Below are 22463 nucleotides of genomic sequence, written 5' to 3'. Positions count from 1 at the left end.
CTCCTAGGGAGAACGACTCGGGACTAGTACTCTCGATTATTGATTTGAATTGTGGACACACATTTTCTTTGTTTGATGTGTTATAGCTGTTGGTTTAGACTATACTCACGACGGAATTTATTGGTAAAAATTCTATACCGACAAAATAATACGCATCAAAATGGCGCCGATGCCGGGGAGTTGCATATGTGTGCCATGTTGTTGGTTAGTGTAAATATGTTGATATGTGAATACTTACATTTTTCTGTCTTGATTGTTTGCTAGCTCAATTGTTAGTTAGGATTAATCCTTGTTTAGTGCATTTTGTTGTCATAAGCTCTATGCCTCTTTTATTGAATGACGCGTTCACTACCAGATCCGAGCTTAGCTACTTTTGATCCCGAAATTGAGAGAACTTTACTCCATATTAGGCAAGCTCGGCGTCGGTTGGCCTTTGGAGGTGGTGAAAGGGTTCCTACCAATTCACCAACCCTATCCGAGGTTAAATCGAAAGCGTCATTCGAAGAAGGAATGATATACTCTTCCATTGATACTACTAATACCTCTTCCATTAACTTAGCTAGGTACTGATACTATGGCCGTTCCACGGAGAGTCACTCTTAAGGAGGTCGGTGCTCCGGACTTTGTTCTTCAACCGCTTCAAGTGCGTCATCCGGAGTTGAATGCTAATTTTGAGCTTAAGACCGCTTGGATTAATCTTCTACCCAAGTTTCATGGGCTCTCCACCCAAGATCCTATTAGACACCTCAGAGATTTTCAAGGTGTATGTTCAACAACAAGACGGGAGGGTTCCGATGAGGTTGCTATTTGGTTGTTTGCCTTCCCATTCTCACTTGAGGGAAGAGCCAAAGAGTGGTTCTACACTTTGCCCGATGAGATTGTCAGTGATTGGAATTTGCTTCGAATGGAGTTCTTAGATAAATTCTTTTCTCCGAAAGTGACGGATAGATTGAGGAAAGAGATTTCATGCATTGTCCAAGGTGAAATGGAAACTCTATACGAGTATTGGGAAAGGTTTCGGAGACTTCTTGACTCATGCCCTCACCATATGATTGACACTCTAGTGTTGATTAGCTATTTTTGCCAAGGAATGAAACCACAAGACAAGATCCTTTTGGATGCTTCAAGAAATGGTTCCTTAACAAAGTATAGAACGGCAGAGGAAGCATGGCAACTAATCACCGATTTGGCCGAGTCCACCCAACATGCTAGACAAAGAAACCATCATCCAAGAGCCATAAATGAAGTTTCTTCTAGTGGTGAGACCGCCGCCCTTACCAAGACCTTGGGAGAAATGACAAACATTCTCAAGCAACTCCAACTCAATCAACAACAACCTCCACCTCCTCAACAACAACTAAGTCAACAATTGGTCCCCCAAAGAGTGTGCGGAATTTTCTCTTGTTACTCCCATTACACCGATGAATGCCCAAACCTCCAAGAGGATAATACCTTGGTGGCTACTAATGCCTACTATAATCGTCCAAACCAAGGGTATCATCAACAAAGAGGCAACTATAATCAAGGGGGTAATTATAATCAAGGTTGGCAAGATAATTCCAACCAAGGATGGAGGGACAACTATAATCAAGGAGGAAGGGACAATGGCGGGAACTAAAGGTGGAACAACAACCACCAACAAAACCGATACCAACAAAACCCTCCATATCAACACCAAAACCAAGGCAAACCATACCAAGCCTACCAAGCACCTCATCAAAGGCAAGCACCACAACCCAACCAACCACAATCCCCCCAAATTACTTACCCTTCTTCTTCTTCCAACCAAGACGAGACCATCCGCTCTCTCATTCAAGGACAAAAAGAGTTTCAAGCCTCGATTAGCTCTAGCATTAATGGTCTCACCTCTACCATCCAAGCCTTTCTTTTCTGCATAGAATCAACCTCTACCTCTAATATTCAACCCTAAAGCTCGAGTGAACTACCTTCTCAACCCATACCCAACCCCAAGGGTAGCATCAATGCCACCACCTTGAGGTTCGGAACCAAATTACAAGAGAGGAGTGAGCAAAGCCCAAAAGAGGTCACTCAAGATGAGGATGTGGTTGAAGTAGAAGAAGTCGAAGAGGAGGATGAGGTACAAGAGGAAGTAGAAGACGTGATTGCTCAACCAAGGGGTGAAATTCCTAAGGATGGAAATGTCTTGCAAGAAGCTACTCCAATTCCTTTTCCCACATTGGCAAGGAAGACCAAGAAGCAAGTTGAGTTGGACCCCAAAATGGTGGAGATATTCAAGAAAGTTGAGGTAACCATTCCTCTCTTTGCTTCTATCCACTAAGTACCTAAATATGCCAAGTTTCTAAAGGACTTATGCATGAACAAGCAGAGAATTCATGATTTAGAAACCATTCCATTGGGGAGCTCAATTTCCGCTTTAATGGGTGATATACCGGAGAAGTGTGGCAACCCCGGTCCTTGCCTAGTCACTTGCACCATAGATGGGGTACAATTTGTTGACTGCATGTGTGATCTTGGTGCTTGTGTGAGCATCATGTCTTTGTCCATTTATGAGGTCTTAAAGCTTCCACCATTGAAACGGTTGGCCGCCCGGTTTGTTTTGGCGGACAAAAGCATAATTTCTGTGGTAGGTATTACGGAGGATGTTCTAGTGAGTATAAAAGGGTTCGTCTTCCCAATTGATTTCCATATTCTCAAGATGCCCCCTAGTGACACCGGTAGGACATCATCTATTTTTCTTGGGAGGCCATTCTTGAAGATCTCCCGGTTCAAATTGGATGCGTTTTCGGGTACTGGTGCACGAAATCACAATCACACTTTTGCAATTCCGCACAACTAACCAGCAAGTGCACTGGGTCGTCCAAGTAATACCTTACGTGAGTAAAGGTTGATCCCACGGAGATTGTCGGCTTGAAGCAAGCTATGGTTATCTTGTAAATCTTAGTCAAGATATCAGTAATAATTCTTAGTTTTAATAGTAAAAAGTAAAAGAACATGGATTAAATAATACTTGCTATGCAGTAATGGAGAACAGGTTGGGGTTTTGGAGATGCTCTGTCTTCTGAATCTCTACTTTCTGACTGCCTTCTTCTTCACGCACGCAAGGCTCCTTCCATGGTAAGCTGTATGTTGGTGGATCACCGTTGTCAATGGCTACCATCCGTCCTCTCAGTGAAAATGGTCCAACTGCGCTGTCACCGCACGACTAATCATCTGTCGGTTCTCACTCATGTCGGAATAGGATCCATTGATCCTTTTGCGTCTGTCACTACGTCCAACACTCACGAGTTTGAAGCTCATCACAGTCATCCCATCCTAAATCCTACTTAGAATACCACAGACAAGGTTTAGACGTTCCGAATCTCAAGAATGCTGCCAATTAGTTCTAGCTTATACCACGAAGACTCGGATCTGAACCAGGAGGCTAAGAGATATGCACTCCATCTAAGGTAGAACGGAGGTGGTTGTCAGGCACGCATTCATAGGTTAAGAATGGTGATGAGTGTCACAGATCATCACATTCATCAAGTTGAAGTGCGAATGAATATCTTAGAATAGAAACAAGCGTGATTGAATAGAAAACAGAAATAATTGCATTAATCCATCAAGACACAGCAGAGCTCCTCACCCCCAACCATGGGGTTTAGGGACTCATATCATAGAAGATACAAAATTCAGATGTAAAAATGTCATGAGATACAAAATAAATCACTAAAAGTGGTTTTTATAATAAACTAGTGACCTAGGGTTACAGAAAATGAGTAAGCTAGGATAGTTAGAGTAGAAATCCACTTCTGGGACCCACTTGGTGAGTGCTTGGGCTGAGCATTGAAGCTTTCACATGTAGAGACTTTTCTTGGAGTTAAATGCCAGCTTTTGTGCCAGTTTGGGCGTTTAACTCTAGCTTTTATGCCAGTTCTGGCGTTTAACGCCAGAATAGGGTAGAAAATTGGCTTTTAAACGCCATTTTGCGTCCTCAAAACTCGAGAAAAGTATGGACTATTATATATTGCTGGAAAGCCCAGGATGTCTACTTTCCAACACAATTGAGAGCGCGCCAATTGGGCTTCTGTAGCCCGAGAAAATCCATTTCGAGTGCAGGAGGGTCAGAATCCAACAGCATCTGCAGTCCTTTTTCAGCCTCTGAATCAGATTTTTTCTCAGGTCCCTCAATTTCAGCCAGAAAATACCTGAAATCACAGAAAAACATACAAACTCATAGTAAAGTCCAAAAATATGATTTTTGAATAAAAACTAATAAAAACATAATATAAACAAACTAGAATATACTAAAAACATACTAAAAACAATACCAAAAAGCGTATAAATTATCCGCTCATCACAACACCAAACTTAAATTGTTGCTTGTCCCCAAGCAACTAAAAACAAAATAGGATAAATAGAAGAGAATATACTATAAATCCCATAATATCAATGAAACTTAGTTCAAATTAGATGAGTGGGGCTAGTAGCTTTTTGCTTCTGAACAGTTTTGGCATCTCACTTTTTCCTTTGAAGTTCAGAATGATTGGCATCTATAGGAACTCAGAATTCAGATAGTGTTATTGATTCTCCTAGTACAGTATGTTGATTCTTGAACACAGTTACTTTATGAGTCTTGGTCGTGGCCCTAAGCACTTTGTTTTCCAGTATTACCACCAGATACATAAATGCCACAGACACATAACTGGGTGAACCTTTTCAGATTGTGACTTAGCTTTGCTAAAGTACCCAATTAGAGGTGTCCAGAGTTCTTAAGCACACTCTTTTTGCTTTGGATCACGACTTTAACCACTCAGTCTCAAGCTTTTCACTTGGACCTTCATGCCACAAGCACATGGTTAGGGACGGCTTGATTTAGTCGCTTAGGTCAGGATTTTATTCCTTTGAGCCCTCCTATCCATTAATGCTCAAAGCCTTAGATCCTTTTTACCCTTGCCTTTTGGTTTAAAGGGATATTGGCTTTTTCTGCTTGCTTTTTCTTTTTCTTTCTTTTTTTTTAATTTTCGCCACTTTTTTTCGCAAGCTTTGTTATTCACTGCTTTTTCTTGCTTCAAGAATTAATTTTTATGATTTTTCAGATCATCAATAATATTTTTCTTTTTCCATCATTTTTTCAAGACCCAACAAATTTAACATTCACAACTTCACTATCAAAAATATGCACTGTTTAAGCATTCATTCAGAAGACAAGAAATATTGCCACCACATCAAAATAATTAAACTAATTTCAAGATAGAATCTGAAATTCATGTACTTCTTGTTCTTTTGTAATTAGGCACATTTTTCATTTAAGAGAGGTGAAGGATTTATAGGACACTCATAACTTTAAGGTATAGACTCTAATTTTTATTAATCATAAGGAAATTAGACATAAAATAAACATAAAGGCAGACCCATAATAATAAAAATAAGGAAATTAAAAATATAAAAATAAATGACTCTTAAAATAGAACTATACTAATAAAATTTATCACAGATTTAGGACTTAACAACCTTTGTTTTGGGAAATGGATGCTCCTTCAATTTGTGGGGTGTCTGGTTCCTCAAGGGAGAGCTTCTAGCGCTTCAACTCCTGTAGCTCGCGCCCTTGCTTTTCCTGTTCCTTAAGCAGCTTGCAGAGCATGCTATTTTGATTTTGTTGTTCTTCCTTAAGTTGCTCCATAGCTTCTTGCAGCTTTGTGACATATGCTTCTAGGTGGGTCCAGTAGTCAATTTGAGGAATTTCTGGGAGGAATTCCTGCGCCCTCCTTTCGATGGAGTTATCTTGCACTTGTTGTCCTTCCATTGACTTCTTGATGATTGGGCGTTCGACTGGGATGAATTCATCTACTCCCATCTTCACTCCAGCATCTTTACACAGCAAAGAGATTAAGCTTGGGTAAGCTAATTTGGCTTCAGTGGAGTTCTTATTTGCAATTGTGTAAATTTCACAAGAAATCAGATGAGGAATCTCCACTTTGTTTCCCAGCGTAATACAATGAATCATCACTGCCCTTTTTACAGTGACCTCAGAGCGGTTGCTAGTGGGCAGTATAGAATGCCCAATAAAGTCCAACCAGCCTCTAGCGATTGGTTTGAGATCTCCTCTCTTGAGTTGGTTTAGGACACCTTTTGTTTTGGTTATCCATTTAGTTTCAGGGAGGCATATGTCCTCTAGAACTTGGTCCAACCCCTTATCTACTCTCACCATTCTCCTATTAAAGGATTCTGGATCATCTTGCAGTTGAGGCAGTTTGAAGACCTCTCTTATTTTGTTCAGGTGGAAGTAAATAATCCTTCCTCTGACCATCATTCGAAAGGTACGAAAGGCGGTTCCAGTTATTCTCTGCTTATCTGTCAGCCACATATTTGAGTAAAATTCCTGAACTATGTTTCTCCCCACCTTTGTCTCAGGATTAGCTAGAATTTCTCAGCCTCTGTTTCGAATCTGCTCTTGGATCTCCGGATATTCGTCTTCTTTCAGATCGAATTTAACTTCCGGGATCACTGACCTCAGACCCATTATTTTGTGGTAATGGTTTGCATGTTCTTTGGTTAAGAACCTCTCTTGATTCCAAAGACTCTTTGGAGTATTCTCTTTCTTGCCTCTTGAATTGGTTTGTTTTCCCGTAGGAGTCATGATCTTAATGAGTCTTAGCTCGGTGATCACAGAAAAACACACCAAACTTAGAGGTTTGCTTGTCCTCAAGCAAAAGAAAGGAAATGAGAGGAGTATGAGGAGAGTCAGATTCGAATGGTGGAGAGATGGGGATGGCCGAATGTGTATTTTTAATTGGAGGGGGGATTTCAAAAATTTTTAAAAAAATATGATAGAGAGATATGATTGGAAGAAAATTGAATTATGATATGAAAAGGATGAGATTTTAAAATTCAAAAGATATGAAAAAGATATAAAGAAGTTAAATCTGAAAATTTGTTGATGCATCTAGGAATTAAAAGAAGATATGATGAGTTGGAAAAGATTTGGAAAGGAATTGAAAAGATAAATGAGTTTTTGAAAAAGATTTGGAAGAGATTTTGAAAGAAAATTAAAAATAATTTAGAAAATCATTAAGTTTTTGAAAATTGAATTTGAGAGATGGAGATTCGTAACATGTTTATGCAGAAAATTATGGATTTAAACATGAAAATTTGAAAAAAATTGAAGTGAAAATGAAATTACCTCCCCAGTCTGTTCTGGCGTTAAACGCCCAGAACGGTATCCATTCTGGCGTTTAACGCCCACTTGTTGGCCAATTTGGGCGTTTAACGCCAAGCCAGGTACCCTGGCTGGCATTAAACGCCAGAAATCTTTTATCACTGGGCATTTTTCTAAACGCCCAGGATGCTGCAACTCTGGCGTTAAACGCCCAAAATGGTACCTTTACTGGCGTTAAACGCTCAGAATGGTACCCATTCCGGTGTTTAATGCCGAAAATGGTATCTTTACTGGCGTTAAACGCCCAGAATGGTACCCATTCTGGCGTTTAACGCCCAAAACACCCCTTACTGTCATTTTCATGCCAGTAAGCTCATTTTCTCTGCTTTATGCTCTGAATCCTTCTATAACTTTGTGTAATCCTGCAATTGATAATTAACCTTGAACATACTTTATATCAAACTCCTATAATTATTATTTAAATAACAAATGCATTATGCTAATGGCTGGGTTGCCTCCCAGCAAGCGCTTCTTTATTGTCTTTAGCTGGACTTTACTGAGCTTTTTAATCTAGTCTCAGTTTTGAGCATTCTTGCTCGACATTGCTTTCAAGATAATACTTTACTCTCTGTCCATTAACAATGAACTTCTTGTCAGAGTTAATATCCTGAAGCTCTATATATCCATATGGTGACACACTTGTGATCACATATGGTCCCCTCCATCGGGATTTTAATTTCCCAGGGAACAATCTGAGCCTAGAGTTGAATAGCAGAACTTTCTGTCCTGGTTCAAAGACTCTGGCTGACAGTTTCTTGTCATGCCATCTTTTTGCTTTCCCCTTGTAAATTTTTGCATTTTCGAAAGCATTGAGTTTGAATTCCTCTAGCTCATTCAACTGGAGCAGTCTTTTCTCTCCAGCTAATTTGGCATCAAGGTTTAGGAATTTGGTTGCCCAGTAGGCCTTGTGTTCCAGTTTCACGGGCAGGTGATAGGCTTTTCCATACACAAGCTGGTATGGAGAAGTCCCTATAGGAGTTTTGAATGCAGTTCTGTATGCCCATAGAGCATCATCCAGACTCCTTGCCTAATCCTTTCTACGGGTACTTACAGTCTGTTCCAAGATTCGTTTCAGTTCTCTATTTGAGACTTCAACCTGCCCATTTGTCTGTGGATGAGATGGAATTGCCACTTTGTGGTTAATTCTATATCGGATCAGAGCAGAGTCAAGCTGTTTATTGCAGAAATGAGTTTCTCCATCACTGATTAGTATTCTGGGGACACCAAATCTGCTGAAGATATGCTTCTGGAGGAACTTTAGCACAGTCTTAGTATCATTAGTGGGTGTGGCAATTGCCTCTACCCATTTAGATACATAGTCTACCGCCACCAAAATGTAAGTGTTTGAGTATGATGGTGGGAAAGGACCCATGAAGTCAATACCCCATACATCAAACAACTCAATCTCTAAGATCCCTTGTTGAGGTATGGCATAACCATGAGGCAAGTTACCAGCTCTCTGGCAACTGTCACAGTTACGCACAAACTCTCGGGAATCTCTATAGAGAGTAGGCCAGTAGAAGCCACATTGGAGGACCTTAGTGGCTGTTCGCTCACCTCCGAAATGTCCTCCATATTGTGATCCATGGCAATGCCATAGGATCTTCCGTGCCTCCTCTCTAGGCACGCATCTGCGAATTATTACGTCTGTATATCTTTTAAAGAGATATGGTTCATCCCACAAGTAGTACTTCGCATCAGAAATTAGTTTTTTCGTTTGCTGCCTGCTGTACTCCTTGGGTATAAATCTCACAGCTTTATAGTTTGCAATGTCTGTAAACCATGGTGTTTCCTGAATGGCAAAGAGTTGCTCTTCCGAAAAAATCTCAGAGATCTCAGTAGGAGGGAGGGACGCCCCTGCTACTGGTTCTATCCGGGACAGGTGATCAGCTACCTGGTTCTCTATCCCTTTCTTGTCTCTTATTTCTATATCAAACTCCTGCAGAAATAACACCCATCTTATAAGCCTGGATTTTGAATCTTGCTTTGTGAGTAGATATTTAAGAGCAGCATGGTCAGTATACACAATCACTTTTGATCCTACTAAATAGGATCTAAAGTTGTCAATGGCATAAACCACTGCAAGCAACTCTTTTTCTATGGTTGTGTAATTTTTCTGTGCGTCATTTAGAATACGGCTGGCATAGTAAATGACGTGCAAAAGCTTGTTATGCCTCTGTCCTAATACTGCACCAATAGCATGGTCACTGGCATTACACATTAGCTCGAATGGTAATGTCCAGTCTGGTGCAGAAATGACAGGTGCTGTGACCAGCTTAGCTTTCAGTGTCTCGAAGGCCTGCAAACACTCTGTGTCAAAGACAAATGGTGTATCAGCAGCTAGCAGATTACTCAGAGGTTTTGTGATTTTTGAAAAATCTTTTATAAACCTCTTGTAGAATCCTGCATGTCCCAAAAAGCTTCTGGTTGCCTTAACATTGACAGGTGGTGGTAATTTTTCGATCACCTCTACCTTAGCTTGATCCACCTCTATTCCCCTGTTCGAAATTTTGTGTCTAAGGACAATTCCTTCAGTCACCATGAAGTGACATTTCTCCCAGTTTAAAACCAGGTTAGTCTCTTAGCACCTTTTCAGAACAAGTGCTAGATGGTCAAGACAGGAGCTGAAAGAGTCCCCAAATACTGAGAAGTCATCCATGAAGACTTTTAGAAATTTCTCTACCATATCAGAGAAGATAGAGAGCATGCACCTCTGAAAGGTTGCAGGTGCATTGCACAAACCAAAAGGCATTCTTCTGTAGGCAAATACTCCAGATGGACATGTGAATGCTGTTTTCTCTTGGTCTTGAGGATCTACTGCAATCTGGTTATAGCCTGAATAGCCATCCAAAAAGCAGTAGTATTCATGACGTGCTAGTCTCTCTAACATCTGGTCTATGAATGGTAAAGGAAAATGATCATTTCTGGTGGCTGTATTGAGCCTTCTGTAGTCAATACACATACGCCACCCTGTAACTGTCCTTGTAGGGACCAGTTCATTTTTTTCATTATGAATCACTGTCATTCCCCCCTTCTTTCGGACGACTTGGACAGGGCTCACCCAGGGGCTATCAGAGATAGGATAAATAATCCCAACCTCAAGTAATTTAGTGACCTCTTTCTGCACCACTTCCTTCATGGCTGGATTTAACCGCCGCTGTGGTTGAACCACTGGCTTAGCATCATCCTCCAATAGGATCTTGTGCATGCATCTGGCTGGGCTAATGCCCTTAAGGTCACTTATGGACCACCCAAGAGCTGTCTTGTGTGTCCTTAGCACCTGAAGTAGTGCTTTTTCTTCCTGTGGCTCTAAGACAGAGCTTATGATCACAGGAAAAGTGTCATCTTTTCCTAGAAATGCATATTTCAGGGATGGTGGTAGTGGTTTGAGCTCGAGTTTAGGAGGTCTCTCCTCTTCCTGAGGAGTTTTCAGAGGTTCTTTTCTTGTCTCTGGTTCCGCCAGATCAGGCTGAACATCTTTAAAGATGTCCTCTAGCTCTGATTCGAGATTCTCTATCAATATTGATCTCTTCTACCAAAGAGTCAATAATATCAGCGCTCATGCAATCATTTGATGCGTCTGGATGCTACATAGCTTTGACAGCATTTAACTTGAACTCATCCTCATTGACTCTCAGGGTCACTTCTCCTTTTTGTACATCAATGAGAGTTCGTCCAGTTGCTAGGAAAGGTCTTCCTAGAATGAGAGTTGCACTCTTGTGCTCCTCCATTTCCAGCACTACAAAGTCCGTGGGAAAGGCAAATGGCCCAACCTTGACAATCATGTCCTCAATTATGCCTGATGGATATTTAATGGAGCCATCAGCAAGTTGGAGGCATATTCGGATTGGTTTGACTTCTTCAGTCAAGCCAAGCTTTCTGATAGTGGATGCACGTATCAGGTTGATACTTGCCCCAAGGTCACATAGAGCTGTCTTGGTACAAGAACCCTCTAATGTGCATGGTATCATAAAGCTTCCCGGATCTTTAAGCTTCTATGGTAAGCTTTTCAGAATGACTGCACTGCATTCTTCAGTGAGGAAAACTTTTTCAGTCTCTCTCCAAACCTTCTTATGACTTAAGATCTCTTTCATGAATTTAGCATAAGATGATATTTGCTCAAGTGCCTTTGCAAACGGGATTTTTATTTCAAGAGTCCTGAAATAGTCTGCAAAATGGGCAAATTGTTTATCCTGTTCTGCTTGGTGGAGTTTCTGAGGATAAGGCATCTTGGCATTGTATTCCTCAACCTTAGTTGCTGCAGGTTTATTTCTTACAGAGGTGGTTAAGGAAGCCTTCTTAGGAGGGTTACAATCAGCACTTGCAAGTGTCTGATCCTTCATTGGCGTTTGAACGCCAGGATTAGGGGTTGGATGGGCGTTTAACGCCAATTTTCTACCCTTTTCTGGCGTTTGAATGGCAGAACTGGGCATGGAATGGGCATTCAACGCCAGTTTTTCACCCTTTTCTGGCGTTTCAACGCCAGAAGTGAGCATCCACTGGGCGTTTGATGCTAGTTTTTCACCCTTTTGTGGCGTTTGAACGCCAGAATTATTCCTCTCTGGGCTCTTACTGTCCTCAGAGGGATTATCCTCTGTCAGTTGTTCCTTTCTTGGCTTTCTGCTACCTTGAGCTGAATTATTCAATGTCTTCCCGCTCCTCAGCTGAACAACTTGACATTCTTCTATTATCTGTTTAGATAGCTGCTGTCTTGTCTGATTCAATTGTGCTTCCATATTCTTGTTAGCATTTTTAGTGTCTTAGAGCATCTCTTTAAATTCTGTTAATTGTTTTGTCATAAGGAGCAATTGCTGATTAAGTACAACAACTTGTTCTTGAGGACTAGGATCAGTAGACACTGCCCTAGCCTCTTCTTTTATGGAGGACTCACTGCTTGAGTACAGATGTTGATTTCTAGCAACTGTATCAATGAGTTCTTGAGCTTCTTCAATTGTCTTTCTCATATGTATAGATCCACTGGCTGAGTGGTCTAAAGACATCTGAGCTCTTTCTGTAAGCCCGTAGTAGAAGATGTCTAACTGCACCCACTCTGAAAATATTTCAGAGGGGCATTTCCTCAGCATCCCTCTGTACCTCTCCCAGGCATTATAAAGGGATTCATTATCCTCTTGTTTAAAGCCTTGGATGTCCAGCCTTAGCTGTGTCATCCTCTTTGGAGGGAAAAATTGATTCAAGAATTTGTCTGATAACTGTTTCCATGTTCTTATGCTTACTGTGGGTTGGTTACTTAACCACCTTTTAGCTTGATCCTTTACAGCAAATGGAAACAGTATTAATCTGTAGACATCCTGATCTACATCCTTATCATATACGGTGTCAGCAATTTGTAAAAACTGTACCAGAAACTCAGTAGGTTCTTCTTGTGAAAGACCGAAATACTGGCAATTTTGCTGCACCATGATAATGAGCTGAGGGTTTAGTTCAAAACTGCTGGCTCTTATGGGGGGTATGCAGATACTACTCCCATATGCAGCAGTAGTGGGGTTAGCATATGACCCCAGAGTCCTTCTGGACTGTTCATTTTCACTTAGGTCCATGATGGAGAAAGGGAGATGACGTGGATTGGAAATAAAATATATTTTTTGTTTTTTTTTAAATACCTAAAATAAAATAAAGTAAAATAAATATAAAATTAAATATAAATTCAAAAATTAGAAAAATAAAAAGGAAAATAGAAAACTAAAACAATTAATTAATTAAAAAGATTTGAAAAAGGTGTGATATTAAAATTTGAGATTAGAAAAGATAAGATAAGGTTTTGAAAAAGATATGGTGTTTGAAAAAGATTTGAATTTTGAAATTTTAAAAACTAAGATATCATAGAATAAAAAAAATTTAAGATAGAAATCTCAATTTTTAAAAGTAGAATCCGAGAATTCAATTAAAATAAGGAGAAACAATATTTTTGAATTTAATGAGGGAAGAAAAAAACAATAAAATGACACCAAACTTAGAAATTTTAGATCAAGAAAGAACCAAGAACATGCAAATTCGAAAAAATGAAGGAAAATAAAAGCATGCAATTAACACCAAACTTAAAATGTGAAACTAAACTCAAATAAAAGACTCAAATTTAGTGACTCTAAACCAACAAAAATAAATTATTCCTAATCAAAGCAACAAGATAAACCGTTATTTGTCCAAACTCGATCAATCCCCAGCAACGGCACCAAAAATTCGGTGCACGAAATCACAATCACACTTTTGGAACTCCGCACAACTAACCAGCAAGTGCACTGGGTCGTCCAAGTAATACCTTACGTGAGTAAGGGTCGATTCCACAGAGATTGTCAGCTTGAAGCAAGCTATGGTTATCTTGTAAATCTTAGTCAGGATATCAGTAATAATTCTTAGTTTTAATAGTAAAAAGTAAAAGAACATGGATTAAATAATACTTGCTATGCAGTAATGGAGAACAAGTTGGGATTTTGGAGAAGCTCTGTCTTCTGAATCTCTACTTTCTGACTGCCTTCATCTTCACGCACGAAAGGCTCCTTCCATGGCAAGCTGTATGTTGGTGGATCATCGTTGTCAATAGCTACCATCCGTCCTCTCAGTGAAAATGGTCCAAATGCGCTGTCACCGCACGGCTAATCATCTGTCGATTCTCACTCATGTCGGAATAGGATCTATTGATCCTTTTGCGTCTATCACTACGCCCAACACTCGCGAGTTTGAAGCTCATCACAGTTATCCCATCCTAGATCCTACTCAGAATACCACAGACAAGGTTTAGACGTTCCGGATCTCAGGAATGCTGCCAATTAGTTCTAGCTTATACCACGAAGACTCTTATCTGAACCAAGAGGCTAAGAGATATGAACTCAATCTAAGGTAGAACGGAGGTGGTTGTCAGGCATGCATTCATAGGTTGAGAATGCTGATGAGTGTCACAGATCATCACATTCATCAAGTTGAAGTGCGAATGAATATCTTAGAATAGAAACAAGCGTGATTGAATAAAAAACAGAAATAATTGCATCAATCCATCAAGACACAACAGAGGTCCTCACCCCTAACCATGGGGTTTAGAGACTCATGCCGTAGAAGATACAAAATTCAGATGTAAAAATGACATGAGATACAAAATGAATCACTAAAAGTGGTTTTTATAATAAACTAGTGACCTAGGGTTACAGAAAATGAGTAAGCTAGGATAGTTAGTGTAGAAATCCACTTCTGGGGCCCACTTGGTGTGTGCTTGGACTTAGCATTAAAGCTTTCACATGTAGAGACTTTTCTTGGAGCTAAACGCCAGCTTTTGTACCAGTTTGGGCGTTTAACTCCAGCTTTTATGCCAGTTCTGGCGTTTAACGCCAGAATAGGGTAGAAAGTTAGCGTTTAAACGCCATTTTGCGTCCTCAAAACTCGAGCAAAGTATGGACTATTATACATTTCTGGAAAACCCAGGATGTCTACTTTCTAACGCAATTGAGAGTGTGCCAATTGGGCTTCTGTAGCCCGAGAAAATACATTTCGAGTGCAGGAGGGTCAGAATCCAACAGCATCTGCAGTCCTTTTTCAGCCTCTGAATCAGATTTTTGCTCAGGTCCCTCAATTTCATCCAGAAAATACCTGAAATCACAGAAAAACACACAAACTCATAGTAAAGTCCAGAAATATAATTTTTGAATAAAAACTAATAAAAACATAATAAAAACTAACTAGAATATACTAAAAACATACTAAAACAATGCCAAAAAGCGTATAAATTATCCGCTCATCAGGTACCTACTCGTTTGAGATCGATGGAAGAGAAGTGAGCTTTAATCTTGATGAAGCCATGAGACATCCACCGGAGGATCATTCTATCTTCCGGTGCAATTTGATTGATAATGTTGTGGCTGAAGCCCGCTAAAGAACTGATGATTGATGGTTTAGAATTCAGAATAAATTTCCGTTGCAAGTATAGTTTCTAAACCGAGCAATCAACCTTTCTTACAAAAGTTTTGGTTGTCACAAGTAACAAACCCTTTTTTAAATTGATAACCGAAGTATTTAAACCTCGAGTCGTCTTCTCAAGGAACTGCAGGGAGGTATGTTCTTATTATTGGTTATGAATTTTGTAAATTGGGGGTTTTGAAAGTAAGGAACAAGTATTTTAAATGACAAGTAAAATAAATAAATAACTGTAAAATAAACTCTTGGTAAGGTATAAAAATTCGGAAGTCCTATCCCAGTTACTCCTATGAGAATGGAAGTTAATCCCACTTAGTTAACCCTTATGAAAGCAAGGGAAAGTCAAGTGAACTAATTAGTTAGATTCCCAAGTCCTAGCCAACTCCTAAGGAAAGACTAGAGTTAGTGGAATACCAGTCAATTTAGCCGACATAACAACCAATCACGGATAGTTGATAACTCAACAGCTTCCAGTTAATCAATTAAAGCCAATAACATAAAAAACTAAATAAGAATCAATGATTTAAAATACCTCAATTGCATTAATAAGAGAAAATCAATCTAAACATAAAGAGTTCATAAGCAAATTTGGCAACATAAGTAATTAAATGAGAGCATTAAAGTATCTGAAAGTAAAAGAGAAATACAAAGTAAAAGAAATATTGAACCTGATGAAGAGTTGAAATTCTAAATCCTTTAAGAGGATAACTAATCCTAAAACCTAAGAGAGAGGAGAGAACCTCTCTCTCTAAAAACTACATCTAAACTATGAAAAGTGAATAATTGAAGACATCCTCATGAATGGATCCATTCCCCCACTTTATAACCTCTAATCTCTGCTTTCTGTACCTGGATCTGGGCCAAAAAAGGCTTCAGAAATCGTTGGGAGTATTTTCTGTATTTTCTGGTGCGTGGCATCTGTCACGCGTCCGCGTGGGTCACGCGGTCGCATCATCTGGAGTTTTCCTTATCACGCGTTCGCTTCGGTCACGCGTACACATCATCTGTGTTCTGCTCATGGCATGCGTCTGCGTCAGTCACGCGTTTGCGTCGCTCCCTTTTCGCGCTGGGCATGCGACCGCATCGTCCATGCGTTCGCGTCGCTGCCAGTTTCTTCAAAAACTCCATTTCGTTCTTTCCTTCCATTTTTGTATGTTTTCTTTCCATCCTTTAAGTTATTCCTACCTTAGAAGATTTGAAACTTCTCAACACACAAATCACGGCATCGAATGGTAATAAAGGGTAATTAAATAAATAATTTCAAAGCATAGGAAACATATATTTCACATATATCACATAATAAGGAAGGGAAAGTGAAACCATGCAATTTACATGAATAAATGGGTGAAGGATTGAATAAATCTCTTGAATTGAGCACAAAATATATCATAAAATATGGGTTTATCACCCGCCAAGATGATATTGATGGAAAGAGTATGATTCAAGACTCAAGTGTGGGGAGTTCCCATGTATGTGAAGAAGATGCCCTACCACCTCCGGTGCCACCGGATGACCAAGTGCCGAGTCATGCACCAAGTGTGGATTTGAAGCCACTCCCAACCCACCTAAAATATGCCTTTCTTGAGGAGAACCAAAAGTTCCCGGTGATAATTGCAAGGGAACTTATCTCCAAACAAGAGGAGAAGTTGCTTAATGTCTTGAGGAGGAACAAGAAGGCCATTGGGTGGAGCTTGGCAGACTTAGTTGGCATTAGCCCCCAAGTATGTGAACACCGAAATTTCTTAGAAGAAGGAGCCAAACCAATTTGACAACCTCAAAGGCATCTAAATCCTACCATTCTAGAGGTTTGAAGAAGGAGGTCACCCGGTTATTGGAAGCCGACATTATGTATCCGATTTTGGATAGTGAGTGGGTGAGCCCCATGCAAGTGGTTCCAAAGAAATTCGGTGTTACTACGATCAAGAATGCATATGGGGAGCTTATAGCCACAAGGGTTCAAAATTCATGGAGAGTGTGTATCGACTATCGGTGTTTGAACTTGGCTATTAGGAAGGATCATTTCCCATTGCAGTTCATCGATCAAATGCTTGATCGCCTATGCGGTAAATCTCATTACTGTTTCTTAGATGGCTATTCTGGTTATTTTCAAATCCACACTGCTCCCGAAGACCAAGAAAAAACAACCTTCACATGCCCTTTTGGAACGTATGCGTACAAAAGAATGCCATTTAGCTTGTGCAACGCACCGGCTATGTTCCAAAGGTGTATGATGAGTATATTTACGGATCTTTTAGAGCAATGCATGGAGGTATTCATGGAAGATTTTAGTGTTTATGGGGACTCTTTTGAACTTTGCTTGGACAACCTTGCAAAAGTATTAGAGAGGTGTACTAAATCAAACCTTGTGCTAAATTTTGAGAAATGTCATTTTATGGTGAGGCAAGGTATTGTTTTAGGGCACATTGTCTCTAATGATGGTATTTCTGTGGATCCAGCAAAGGTCAATGTTATTTCTAGTTTGCCTTACCCCTCTTCTGTGAGGGAAGTCCGTGCTTTTCTTGGACATGCAGGTTTTTACCGGCGTTTCATTAAGGACTTTAGTAAGGTGGCACTACCTCTCTCTCGATTGTTGTAAAAGGATGTGGAATTTGATTTGAGTGAAGAGTGCATGGAGGCATTCGACAAACTCAAAATGGCTTTGACCCAAGCTCTCATTATAAGAAGGCCTGACAGGAGTAGGCCATTCGAAACCATGTGTGATGCATCAAACTATGCGGTGGGAGCGATGCTAGCTCAGCGCGAGGGTAAAATTTCTTATGTCATTGCCTACACCTTTAAGACTTTAAATGGAGCCCAGTCCAACCATACTACTACCGAGAAGGAACTGTTAGCAATTGTTTTTGCCTTGGATAAATTCCAGGCTTATTTACTTGGCTCCAATGTAGTAGTATATTCGGACCATGCGGCATTGAAATATTTGTTGGCCAAGAAGGAATCCAAACCAAGGTTGATCCGATGGGTATTGCTTTTGCAAGAATTTTACCTAGAGATAAAAGATAGGAGTGGTTCGCAAAATCTAGTGGCGGACCACTTGAGTCGCCTTGAGCACACAAAGGGCGATTCCACTCCTATCAATGATACATTTCCTCTTGAGGGCTTGCTAGCAATATCCGAGGTGATCCCTTGGTATGCACCTATTGCCAATTACTTGGTTTCTCGCACCTTTCCTCCCGATTTCTCTCAACATCAAAAGGATAAGCTTAAAAGCGAATCCAAATATTATGTATGGGATGACCAATACTTGTGGAGATGTGGTGCCGATCAAATAGTTAGGAGGTGCATACCACAATCCGAGCATCAATCTATTTTGGAGGCTTGCCACTCTTCCGAGGGTGGTGGCCACTTTGGTCCTCAAAGGACGGCTCGGAAGGTCTTGGATTGCGGATTTTGGTGACCTACACTTTTCAAAGATGCATCTCTCTTTTGTAACTCTTGTCCACAATGCCTTAGGTTTGAAATATCTCTAAGAAGAATGAGATACCCAACAAACAATATTGTTTTGCAAAACTTTTTATGTTTAGGGTATTGACTTCATGGGGTCCTTTCCAAATTCTAATAGTTTCATGTATATTCTGCTAGCTGTTGACTATGTTTTCAAGTGGGTGGAGGTAATTCCCACCCGAAAAGATGATGCTAATGTGGTTCTTTCTTTTGTTTGAAATAACATCATTTGCCGCTTTGGATCACCACGAGCAATTGTGAGTGATCAAGGCTCGCATTTTTGTGACAAAAGGATGACAGGTTTAATGAAGATGTATAGCATCATCCATAAAGTGGCCACGGCATATCACCCACAAACAAATGGCCAAGCCGAGGTCTCCAACCGGGAAATCAAGCGCATATTGAAAAAGGTTGTGAAGCCTCATAGGAAGGATTGGAGTTCTAAGCTCGGAGATGCGCTTTAGGCTTACCGGACGGCGTATAAAACGCCAATTGGTATGAGTCCATTCCGGTTAGTCTATGGGAAGGCTTGCCATCTCCCGGTGGAGATAAAACATATAGCGTATTGGGCTGTAAAAGAATGCAACACAAGATTTGGGGTTAGATTTGAAAGGAAGTTACAGTTAGTGGAGCTTGAGTGCCTTCAATTGGAAGCCTATGAGAATTCAAGGCTTTACAAGGAGAAGATGAAGGTGGTGCATGATAGAAATACTAAAAAGTGAGAGTTTAGGGCTGGGGAGCTAGTCCTCCTCTACAATTCTAGGTTAAGAATGATGCCTGGCAAGTTGAGATCAAGGTGGGAAGGTCCTTATAGAGTAGAGAAAGCTAAGCCATATAGGGTCTACCACCTAAGAAACCCTTCAAGCCCCCAATATCTTCAAAGTTAATGGTCACCATCTGAAGCTATACCATCGAGAGAAGATGAAAAGAAACAAAGAGGTTGAGGTGTTCCTTCTTGACGACGCACCCGAAGGCGAGGATATTTGAGCTCATGATCGTCCAACTTAAGGACGTTAAAGAAAAGTGCTAGGTGGGAGACACCCCACCATGGTATGATCTTCCTTTGTATATAGCTCCTTGCATATAGCTTTTTGAGTCTTTGTGCTTTTGTGATTGCTTGATTTGTGAGTTTGTTCATGGTATAATTGCTTTTTGCTTGATTTTTGTGTTAAATTGCTTATGACGAGTCCATTGATAATTGTTTGAGTGAATTGAGATGTTGAAGAAATGCTTAAGGTTAAGTGTTACATGAGATTTTTGATGTTTTTGACTTCTTTAGCATGCATTACTACCAATATGTGCTATAATTTCCCCTCCTCGTGTTTAAAAAAAAAAGGCATCCACGCGCAAGCGTGCTGTACGCGTACGCGTCGGCACGGTTTCACAACTCTTGGTACTAAACCCAGAGAGTTGTGGCTACTTTGTGCCCATTTTGTGCCAAAGGCACAATTGCGACCCACACATAAGCGTAGGTGATGCTTGCACGTCCCTTGTCATTTCGCACACCCACGCGTAAGCGTGAGCGACGCGTACGCGTCGGTTGTGAATTTTGGACTCCCTGGTACAAAAATCAGAGAGTTATGCCCACTTTATGCCTACTTTGTGCCAGCCGACCCACGCGTATGCGTGATAAACGCGTACGCGTCGATTGTGCTGCATGCCACTCCTCGTACAAAAACCCGAGAGTTGGTCCTACTTTGTGCCACCTTTGTGCGCAAGGCACAATTCTGCCCACGCGTGCGCGTCACCTGACGCGTACGCGTCCCCCTCTCTTTTCTGCAACCCACGCGTGCGCGTGGGGGACGCTTACGCGTCACCTCCCTTCTCTATCCATCCACGCGTATGCGTAGAGCGCGCGCACGCGTCGCATCCTAGACGCAACTAATGCACATTACGCGCCATGTTCTATTTCCTTTTCCTTTTCAAGTTTCCTCTTCCACTCTCTTCTTCCATCACTTCTTCTATCTTCTTCCATCACCCTACCACCCTTGTCTCCGGCCACTCCACTAGCGACCACCACCACCGCCTCCGGCGGCCCCATACTTTCTCTCTCCTCTCTTTCCCTTCCCTCTCCTCTCATATTTTTCACCTACACTCAACCTTGCTCTCTTTCTCTTCTCAAGGTTCACTCCTACTCCTTCTTCCTTCTTGTCTCTTATCCTAAATTTTCTTTCTCTTACTAGTTGCATTCAGTTTCTTTTTTCTTCTCTTCTTAGTTGCATTTTTATTGATTGGTTCTTGCTTGTTTGCTTTCTTTCTTTTCATATTTTCCATGGGTGTTGAACATTAAGTTTTCTCTTGCTTTGATGGATCATTTTGATGTCTCTTGCTTCCTTTGTGACTATGCGGTATTGTGTTGTTGACTGGTATTCCATTTGGGATTGTATTTGTTGGAATTTTTCATACTTGCTTATTGTTTGAATATTGCACACTAAGTATTTGTTGAAAGGCACCTATACCATTTTAGTTCAATTTTTACTTTGTGCTCTCAACTTGGTGCCTCTTCTTCATCCACTTGCCTTTTTTTTATGCATTGAGCCTATTTTGCCTCTTGTTTACTATTCTTATGCTCATTACCCATGACTTGCTTCATTATTATTGATGCTTGAGTTTATCCTTCTCATGCCTTATTGCATGCCTTACTCACTCTTGCATCCCACGCTAAGTGTTATGACCCATGCTTTTATTATTGTCTTGATCACATGTTACAGTTGTCATGTCCTCAAGACGCATTATTCTTTTTGGGCATTACTTTTTTCTTGCATGTTATTTTCTATGTGTTGATTCTGTGGGTTTAATGTTTCCTCTTTTCCTTCCTTTTTTAGGATGGCCACCAAGAAAGGCAAGGAGAAGGCGTCGAAGAAATCGGCAACAAGAAGGGCACCCCAAAAATCAACCTCCAAGGCGCACCCTACACTAGGAGCTAAGCCTCACTCAAGGAAGGCGAAGCCAATTGTTCATATTGATGACCAAGAGAAGGGCAATCCGACAAGGGACCCCACAAGGTTTCCCAACCGCTTTTGTAAGCTCATGTTTCCCGCTATAGTTGAGAGGAACTATCATTCTGAGCATCTACTCGCCCCACCGGACCATATTATTCAGTATGTGATGCCCCGCATTGAGCGGCGGCAATGGAAATTTCTAATGCAGAGACCACAGGAGGCCAACCTTTCTTGGGTGGTGGAGTTCTACACCAACTACCACTCCCCTTCTCTTTAGTCAGTATATGTGCGCCAGAAGCAAGTCCCGGTTTTGAAAGAGGCTATTCAGCGAGTGCTTGATGTTTTCCCGGTACCGGAGGAAACAGATGGTTACCAAAAGGTCCTACATCAGCGGTATGAATTTGAGTTTGATTGGGACTCGATCCTTCGGGTCATTGCCCAACCAGAGACATTTTGGACCCAAGGGAGACTCAGGATGCGACCTAAGTGCATTGACGCACGCTACCTTACTGTGGAGGCTCGAGCATAGGCCCAGATCTTATCTCACTACGTGCTTCCAAGCACCCATAAGTCCTCCATCACAGCGGACCTAGGCTTCCTTGTCTGGTGCATACTCACTGAGAGGCCAGTCAACATCGCTCTCCTCATCCAACAAGCGATGGGTCGGGTCCACGCCAAGGGTAATCTACCATTTTTCACTTTGGTATCAGATTTGGTTGTTGCTGCTGGTCTCTCTTGCGAGGCTAAGGACATAAAAGCTATTATTCCGGCAAAGGGAGATGTCGTCCCGAGCGGGAAATATCTTCAGCCTCCCATGGACACCACAAGCCTTGACATAGCTCCTCTTTCCACCACTTCATCCGCACCACCAAAGTCAATCCATCAACTGCTTGTGGAGCTTCATGAGAAGATACATCGATAACAAACGCCGATTTGCTTACCTGAAGAAGCTGTGGGGT

General features: G+C 41.0%; 1 protein-coding gene across 1 annotated transcript; it reads left to right on the top strand.

Moving 5' to 3' along the window:
* Window positions 1-574: 574 nt before the first annotated feature.
* On the top strand, window positions 575-21781 carry LOC107605902 (uncharacterized). Its single transcript, XM_016307846.1, has 4 exons — window positions 575-1311; window positions 1933-2266; window positions 2348-2768; window positions 21609-21781. Exons 1-4 carry the CDS (start codon window positions 575-577, stop codon window positions 21779-21781), a joined length of 1665 nt encoding a protein of 554 aa, XP_016163332.1.
* The last annotated feature ends 682 nt before the right edge of the window (window positions 21782-22463 follow it).

The sequence above is a fragment of the Arachis ipaensis genome, chromosome B1 (assembly GCF_059453495.1).
Source record: "Arachis ipaensis isolate K30076 ecotype BB chromosome B1, ASM5945349v1, whole genome shotgun sequence".
Classification (NCBI taxonomy): domain Eukaryota; kingdom Viridiplantae; phylum Streptophyta; class Magnoliopsida; order Fabales; family Fabaceae; genus Arachis; species Arachis ipaensis.
This window is presented reverse-complemented; position numbering and strand designations above follow the sequence as displayed.